The following is a 7,820-nucleotide window of genomic DNA, read 5'->3' as shown; positions in this document are numbered from 1 at the left end:
TAAGTCACAAAGGATGAAGCAGTCACTCCTCGGGCAACTTCCTTCGCCGGAGTTCTAGGAGGGAGCCCGCCCCGACTCATCTTGGAAAGAGGTTCCCTTCTGAGTTCGGAGGCGACGGAACACCCGGAGGTGATCTGGAGGCAAAGAATGGGGTGGTCCAAATGGGAGGACACAGGACCGTTTAGTTGAAGGTGCGCCGTTGGGCAACTCGAGAGGGAGGAGTAACACACGCCAAACGAGGACTCCATACCGTAAGTCTGAGAAAGAGCATGGTCCCGGTGGGGACCCGTAGGGCTTCAACGTGCACCAGCTCTAAAACCAAGGCTTAGGGGGCGGTGCCAAGGTTCCGCGGGGCGGAAGCCAGGAGATAAGCTGGGGGCCGAGCAGAGGAAATGACTCTATCGGCAGCACCAATGAGGTGTGGCTGGGGCTGTTTTCTCCGCCCTCTTGGATAAAGGATAACAGTTTCCGGTAGTGGCGTCTGGGAGAGGAGGGGCACAGTCTGTTTCACAACTCTTGCGACCCCCCCGCCCCCCGCACCCCTGTAGCAAGGCCAAGATGATGGGCTATGGGGAGTCAGAACTGGAGTCGGCGGAAGAAGAGGCCGTGGCGGCCCCGGGGCCACCACCAGTGCCTCGAGCCTCGGAGCCCCGAGCCCCAGTGCCCGAGCCCGGCCTGGACCTGAGCCTGAGCCCGAGCTCGCGGGCCGAGAGCCCCGAGCCGCCGAGCTGCAGCCCCGGGCGGCGGAAGGGGCGGGCGGGCCGACGGAGCGGGGGTAGGAAAGGGAAGCAGGTGAGCTGAGTGCCAGCTGGTGCCCCTAGCCCGCCGACAGCCCCGCGCGCACCTCTTCACAGCCCTGCCCTCTGCTTCCAGGTCCGATTCCGCCTGGCGCCGACTTCCCCTAGCCGATCCGAGCCCCTGCCGGCGACCGCTGTCCCGAGCGAGAAGTTCGCGGCGCAGCAGGAGCTAGGGGCGCCGGCGCTTCAGAGCACCCTGGCCTTAGGCCTCGAGCTGCAAGCTGCGCGAGCCGCTGCCGAGGGCCAGTTTGACGCTGCGAAGGCCGTGGAGGAACATCTGAGAAAGTCGTTCCAGACCCGCTGCGGCCTGGAGGAGAGCGTTGCCGAGGGTGAGGACGGGCTGCAGGCGGCCAGCCGGGAGTGGGGGTGACGGGCGCCGCTCATCTCCGCCCCCTCTGCGGTCTCAGGACTGAACGTACCCCGATCCAGGCGCCTCTTCCGGGACCTGGTGAGCCTGCAGGTGCCGGAGGAACAGGTTCTGAACGCAGCGCTCAGGGAGAAGTTGGCTTTCCTCCCGCCGCAGGCCCGAGCCCCGCCCCCGAAGGTGAGATTGGGGGCTTGGGCTTCCCCTCGCCCTTCTCTTCCGCGGCCAAGGCTTCTGCTCCTTCCCGGCGGTGTAACCTTATTTTGGGTCCCAACTTCAACAGGAGCCATCTGGAGCAGGGCCAGACATGACCATTCTCTGTGACCCAGAAACGTTGTTTTACGAATCTCCACACCTGACCCTGGATGGCTTGCCGCCTCTCCGCCTTCAACTGCGGCCCCGGCCTTCAGAGGATACTTTCCTCATGTATCGGACATTGAGGCGATGGGAAACTTAGCCCTGGCAGATCCCTGGATGCAAGTTCATGTTTTTGTGTGACACCCCCTACCCCCCTGGAATAAAGTGGTTTTGCTAACAAATGAACACTTCTTGGGATCCCTAAGATGGGACTAACCTTCCAGGAGCTGGCCCACTAAGCTTCAGGTTGAAAGCTGCCTCCACATTGAATTTTTGGCCCTCTTTTTAGGAACTTGGTGAAGGGATGGCAAGTGGAAAACACCTTCCCAATCAGTTTAAACACCTTCCTCTCTACCTAGCCTTTTGGGTAGGCTGTCAGTTTTGCTACTAACTGGAAGGTTGGTGGTTTGAACCTACTCAGAGGTGCTCAGAAGAAAAGCCTGGCCATCTACTGAAAGATGACAGCCCTGAAAACGCTCAAGTGCAGTTCTAGTCTTGACACAAAAAACCCCACAGCCACTGAGTTGACTCCAACTCGTAAGTGACCCCCATTGGGTTTCCAAGGCTGTAAAGCATTATGGAAGCAGGCCACCCCATCTTTCTTCCTGGAGCAGCTGGTGGGTTTGAACCACTGCCCTTTTGGTTAACAGCCAAATGTCTTAACCACTTCACCACCAGCACTTGTGACTCTGGGTAGGGTGGAAATGAGTAGGAATTAACCCCATGCCCACTGGCTTGGTGGTGGTTTCTGCCCCCAACTGCCTCTTCCTAGTGAGTCACAGCACCACCTTTGTTTTTAATGACGTTATGCTCATTCCTTTGCTCCACTCACCTCCCACCTCAAAGAGCCTGCAAGGCAGCCACCTGCAATGAGTTACTGAAATTCTCTGCTATTACCTTTAAGAACCTTACTTGTCCGTCTTATCTACACCTGACACAAGAGTGCTCAGTATTTGTTCAGCAAATGTGCAGCCACGGAAATGCACCTGAATAAACTGTATAAATCTGATTCCCCAGTCCAAAAAGGAGAGGGGATGCATGGACCTAGAGCAGGTTGGTGGCTCTGTTCTAAAATACCTTTTTCTAGCTCCACTCCAACTCCACCGTTAACTGTTCCAAGGTTAGTCTCAGAGCTCCCATCAAAAAATTTGTCAATGGGTATTTTGGGGAGGGAAACTGGAATTTTTCCTTGAATTTTTACATCAAAGTTTGTATTACACTCTTTTTTCCCAACTAGGGCTGGGTAGACCTGCGTATTGATGCGAGTAGCATTTCAGTCTTCCCAACCACTGAAAAACATGTTGTCTTCTTAAGACTGCAGTACGAGCAAAAAGGAAGGACAGGTTCTCCCGAGAGGTGCCAGTCCCTTTCCCATTAGCTAGAAAGGGCCAGACACAAGTATAGGGCCACTGCCTTAAACATCAAGTTTATTGTGCTGTTCTCACATTCAAAACCCAATCCCTTCTCCTAATGGGGGACAGCAGAGGGAAGGATTTTCACAGTACCTGCGTGCCTCCCTGCCAAACTTCCCCCTCAAACCCTCAGTCCATTTATCCGTGCGTGGTCCACTGAAATGCAGCTGGGGACAAGGGCCGAGGAGAAATGGGAATCTCTCCTTGGGAGAACAGGAGGAGAAGGCTAGAGAATTTGATATTCCCACCTCCTGTGCTCTAGGAGAACAGTCAGCCAACAGTCCATGCCATCCAGCCCGGCAGGCTGGCGGGGAGAGATGATGGTAACTCCAGCCCGGCAGGGCCTGCTGCTTGGGTACCAGAGGTGTAGGGAGGAGGCTGAGGCAGCAACAGAGGACAAGCTTTCTCTGCAGATCCAAGAAAGGAAACTATTTTTGGAGCCAGAAAGGAAAGACCCCGGGATACCTTCCTCTTTCCCCAGGTCCTTAGAAGCAGCGGGCAGCTTCTTCACACTTTTTGTTCAGGAGGCCACTTAGTGGCTGGGGGCACGGGCCTTGTGGAACAGGTACACAGGACGCTGGAAACCTGAATGGAGAGAGTACAGTCAGGAAGGGCTGGCAGGACCTCGTCAGCATGCTGCACAGTCTGCACCATCTCAGCCAGGACCTGCCGCCCTCCCTGTCCCAAGGAAGCAGGCCAACCTTACCTTTGGAGGTGCTGTGGGGCGTGGCCACCAGCTCACAGCTGGAGAAGCCCACTGCTGGGGACGTCAGGTAGGAACTGAACTGCTCTGGCTTCAGCTGGATTCGGTAGTAGTTCTTGTAGATTGTTTCCTAGAAAGGCACAGGACCACTTGAGCTTGCTCTCTCCTCCCTCGGCCAAGAATGATGCCCACCCAGAGAGCCCCTTCACCTCCTTGTTCAGGAGGTCCCCTCTGCTGCCCTTCTATAAACCTTTCTTGTCTCAAAGGAAGGTGAGCCCCCATTTCCACCAAAACCTAACTCACCGTGAGTGTCTTTCTCTTGCCATAGGACGACCAGGGTTGAGGCTCAAGGACCAGGATGCCCCCAGGACGCAGGTGCCGGTAGATGCGGCGGAACATGCGCTTCAGCCCCTCGTCGCCCCAGTTCAGATGGACCCACTTGGTGAGGCTGAGGCAGAGCACCACATCATACTCGGGTGTCTGGGCCTCTACCAGCTCATCTCGATCCAGCACATAGTTACCCTGGGGGCAGGAGTTGGGAGTGAGGTCAAGAGAGGGATTAAAAGAACCACTGTCCCCCCACAACCCACTTTGCAGCCTCTAAAAAGTTCTGCAGCCGCACTTTAGCCCCTGGTCACAATCTTCTGACACTCCTCACACTAACTCCCATATAGTGCTCTCAGATTCCCGTTTTCTCTTTATAGCTTCCTACTCCGGCCTCGTACTCGTGGTAACCTAAACACACAAAAAGGGAGCTTGGGTAATTTTTAAATTGAGCAAAGTATCCAACAGATCTTCGAAAGTGGGGTCAAACTGCAAATAGAGAATGCCAGCGTTCTCCCAAGACCCTATCCAGTACTCATTCCCACGCTACAAACCTTAAGCACGGTGACTCCCCAGAGAAATGAACAGCAACCTTTAGGAAACCTAGAAGTCCATTCTTCCAGGCTTAGCGTAATCCAGTGCTAACTAGTCCTGCAGACAGCACACCTGGAGGCTTTGATAAGGATTACATCGAAAGGAGCTCTGCTGGCGCAGTTGTTAAAGCACTTGGCTGCTAACTGAAGGGTTGGTGGTTTGAACCCACCACTCACTCTGTGGGAGAAGGATGTGGCAGTCTGCTTCCATAAAGATCTACAGCCTGGGGAGCCCTACGGTGCAGTTCTACTGTCCTTCAGGGTCACTATGAGTCACTCTATGGCAGTGGGTTTATGTGCAGTGAAGGGACAAGCCCTCTGCAACAGATGACACTCTCTGGAGTCTATCTAAGGCTAAGCCATTTGGGTTTCTGACCAGTGACATTCTTTAAAACAACAAAAGCAACTGATACATACTAGGTCAGAAACTGTAAATATCAGTCTGCTGTATACCGTAATCCTGTCACCCCTCCACTCACCCCCCAAAAAACATGCCGTGCCTGACACCCATCCCTTCAGTGGGTTTGAGGACAAGTTTCCAACTTGATCAAATCAAATCAAATCCCCTAGTGAACCCTAAGATAAGATGAATTAGGTGGTCCTACCACCACTTACTGTTCTCACTGGGGTCACAACAGGTCATCCTGATAGAAAGGGAGAAAAACGTTGAACACAAGTTCTTAGCAAAGACTAGACTAACTGGACCAGTTGCGACCAGAGGACTCTCTGAGACACTCTTTAATCTTTGAACCAAAACCAGCCTGAGATCACCTTTTAGTGAAATGGCAAAGTGACACACAAATGTTACCTGTAAGACTGACGCTTTACTGAAAAACCACCTGCATGAGGCCTGAGGTCAACATTTATTCTAAAGCAACATGAGGATCTAAGGGAGCAGGGAAACTAGAGTACTGGAAGCAGAACAACCAGAACATGAAGAAAAGGTTGACATGTTGTGAAAAATAACTAATGTTACAAAACAATTTCTGTGGAAACTCTCAAACGAAAACCTAAAATAAGGAGGAAGAAAAAAAAAAAAATCCTCTAGTGAGCAGTAGCAGCAGCTCCTGGGAAGGTTGGATTATGGCCCAGGCTGGGAGCAGGGCAAAAGGAGTCACCCCATTATCTTGGGAAAGAGAACTGTGTAGCCATGAGAATGGTACCCAGGATTAAACACCTAAAGTTAGAGCCCCCACTTTTCCCAGGTTCCAGGCAGGGACAGACACCCTGTGCAGGCACTCACTGACAATTCAGACCCTTTTCTTGAGGAGCTGGTTCTTAGACCTCCTTACCGTGACGAAGACAACATTGTTGGGGAAGACTGATGTGTCCGCTCCATCCAGGGGCACTTGGGGTGCAGCAATGGGACCTCGGCTGGCTGTCAGCGAGGCTGGGAAGCAGCTTCTCTTACGGATGGTGGTGGTCCCTTCCCCACCCTCTGCCCCTGGGTCCCCCTCAGGAGTCTGGGGTGGGAGACGCAACTCCTCAGACAGGTAGTGTCGGATGTTCTGGCGGGCGGAGTGGATGAGCCGGGCATCGATATCCAGGCCCACCATGCGCGATGGGCCCCACTTGCAGGCAATGCTTAGGGTCAGATGGCCCACATTGCAGCCCAGATCTAGGACGTCCCGGCCCCGAAACCACTCAGGCTTCAACACCCGAAGGCGCCCATCCTCACAGGAAGGATTGCGGTACCCATAGTACTTGCAATAATTCCCATACTGGAACTTGCGTTGTTGCTTTTTGAAGCCAGCTGCAGGTAGAGGATGGTGGTGCCGACCTCCCCCACTCCCTCGGCCCTTTTCCTTGGGACCCTGGCCTCCACTCCTGGCCCCTGCCTCTGACTTGCTGGAAGTCCTGCGACGTTTGCGATGTCGAGAGGAGGAGGATGGGGGTGCAGGGGTAACTGAGGCAGCTGCAGGGACTGAAAGGGAGGCTGTGGAACCCTGCAGGGCAGTTGGAAGGGGAGATACCACCTCATCCCTGCAGTTGATGGCTGTGTTGAGTTCATAGGGCTGAGGGGCATCCCGGTTCTGGCCTCTAGGCCGCTGCTGTGGCGTGGCGTCCTCCGCGTGGAGTGAGGGAGTGAGAGGGGCTGGGGGCGGCGCGGAGGAGTGGCTATCAGTCCCTCCAGCTGCCTGCTGCTGCTGATGGTGCTGTCCCCGGTGTCTATGGCGCTTCCGACCAGTCTTGAGTGGTGAAGCAAGAACTACTTGGGCCTCATCAGTGCAAGTATTGAGACTGAGTGGGTCAGTAATATCTTTGGGGATGAGGATCTCCACTGGATCACGCCCCTTGGCCGGAAGTGGGGATGACTTAGGGGTCTCCGCATTGAGCGCGCGGCTCACTTCCTCATCCAGAAGGCTATTCAGGTTCAGTGGATCAAAGATATTGCCCCCCAAGAGGAAGTTGGAGGGTAATAGAGAGTCACAGTCCGAATTAACTCGCCTGCGCCTCTTGAAGGCCGGATGTTTGAAGCCTCCGCCACCCCCTCCTACGTTACAGCTATTTCTTCTCTTGCCCCCACCCCCCCCAGGGGGCCTGTGGGGCTGGTAGCCATTTCGAGGTCGGGGAGGGGCAGGGGGGCACAACTCTGTCCCTCCCCCTCCCCGTCGCTCCTCCCCCACCTCTTGGGGAGCGGCTCGCCCGTGGGTATCCGACAAGCGGGCCTCCCCGTGCGACTGCGCCTGGGGGCCGCCCCCTCGCTGCTGCTGCGATTGCCCGCCCCGAAGGGTGGATGCAGCCCCGGGGCCGTCCCTGCCAGCCCCAGAAGCCGGGGCCCCAGCCGAATGTACGCGAGGGCCCGGTCCGCGTTCCATCCGGCCGCGGAGCTGCCCGGAGGCGATCTCTCGGTGTGATTGCACCGTGGGGCCGCCTCCTCCGCTCGACTCATCTTTGAGCGGCGGCGGCGGGGCCGGCACCAGAAACGGCTCCTTCTCCGCCGCCATCTCGATCATTTCCTCCCCTTACTCCGTCCTAGTCGAGGGTAATGAGGGGGACCAGGGGGCTTAACCCCCTTCCGAAACCCTTGCTCCCTTCCCCCCTTTTCCCGAGTGCGCACGCAGCCCTGCTCTTCTCGCTTAGTCTCGCGCCCAAGCGCCCCCTCCCAAGCGCGCCCTGCTCGCCCGCGAGACCAAAACAAGATGCCCGCGAGATCCGAACTCTAGAAATCAACCGCGCTTGCGCCGACCCCTTTCTCCTCCGCCACTACCACTTAATCGCGAGCGCGCACTGCTAAAGCGCGTTCCTCTCGCCCCACAATCACGCATG

The 7,820-nt window shown here is 55.8% G+C and overlaps 2 protein-coding genes across 2 annotated transcripts; one reads left to right on the top strand and one right to left on the bottom strand.

Moving 5' to 3' along the window:
- The first annotated feature begins 558 nt into the window (after nucleotides 1-558).
- Nucleotides 559-1,618, top strand: PPP1R35 (protein phosphatase 1 regulatory subunit 35). The gene is made up of 4 exons (XM_007955886.1): nucleotides 559-792; nucleotides 874-1,126; nucleotides 1,205-1,341; nucleotides 1,445-1,618. The coding sequence occupies exons 1-4, from the start codon at nucleotides 559-561 to the stop codon at nucleotides 1,616-1,618; spliced, it is 798 nt and encodes a 265-aa protein (XP_007954077.1).
- A 1,844-nt stretch (nucleotides 1,619-3,462) lies between these two features.
- On the bottom strand, nucleotides 3,463-7,507 carry MEPCE (methylphosphate capping enzyme). The gene is made up of 4 exons (XM_007955833.2): nucleotides 5,843-7,507; nucleotides 3,937-4,155; nucleotides 3,637-3,763; nucleotides 3,463-3,515 (listed from the first exon to the last, which is right to left on the bottom strand). The coding sequence occupies exons 1-4, from the start codon at nucleotides 7,505-7,507 to the stop codon at nucleotides 3,463-3,465; spliced, it is 2,064 nt and encodes a 687-aa protein (XP_007954024.1).
- Between the last annotated feature and the right edge of the window lie 313 nt (nucleotides 7,508-7,820).

This window comes from Orycteropus afer, unplaced genomic scaffold (genome assembly GCF_000298275.1).
Source record: "Orycteropus afer afer isolate SDZICR_OR568_19922 unplaced genomic scaffold, OryAfe1.0 scaffold00542, whole genome shotgun sequence".
Lineage (NCBI taxonomy): Eukaryota > Metazoa > Chordata > Mammalia > Tubulidentata > Orycteropodidae > Orycteropus > Orycteropus afer.
This window is presented reverse-complemented; position numbering and strand designations above follow the sequence as displayed.

What these genes read in the sequence shown, in the direction of transcription:
- MEPCE (XM_007955833.2), bottom strand. Translation starts at nt 7,507, where the DNA reads ATGATCGAGATGGCGGCGGAGAAGGAGCCGTTTCTGGTGCCGGCCCCG. An exon ending in ACAATGTTGTCTTCGTCACG is followed by an intron (nt 4,156 to 5,842) that starts GTAAGGAGGTCT and finishes TCCTGCCCCCAG; the next exon opens with GGTAACTATGTGCTGGATCG. An exon ending in GCCCCACAGCACCTCCAAAG is followed by an intron (nt 3,516 to 3,636) that starts GTAAGGTTGGCC and finishes CTCTCCATTCAG; the next exon opens with GTTTCCAGCGTCCTGTGTAC.
- PPP1R35 (XM_007955886.1), top strand. Translation starts at nt 559, where the DNA reads ATGATGGGCTATGGGGAGTCAGAACTGGAGTCGGCGGAAGAAGAGGCC. An exon ending in GGGGTAGGAAAGGGAAGCAG is followed by an intron (nt 793 to 873) that starts GTGAGCTGAGTG and finishes CTCTGCTTCCAG; the next exon opens with GTCCGATTCCGCCTGGCGCC. An exon ending in CCCGAGCCCCGCCCCCGAAG is followed by an intron (nt 1,342 to 1,444) that starts GTGAGATTGGGG and finishes CAACTTCAACAG; the next exon opens with GAGCCATCTGGAGCAGGGCC.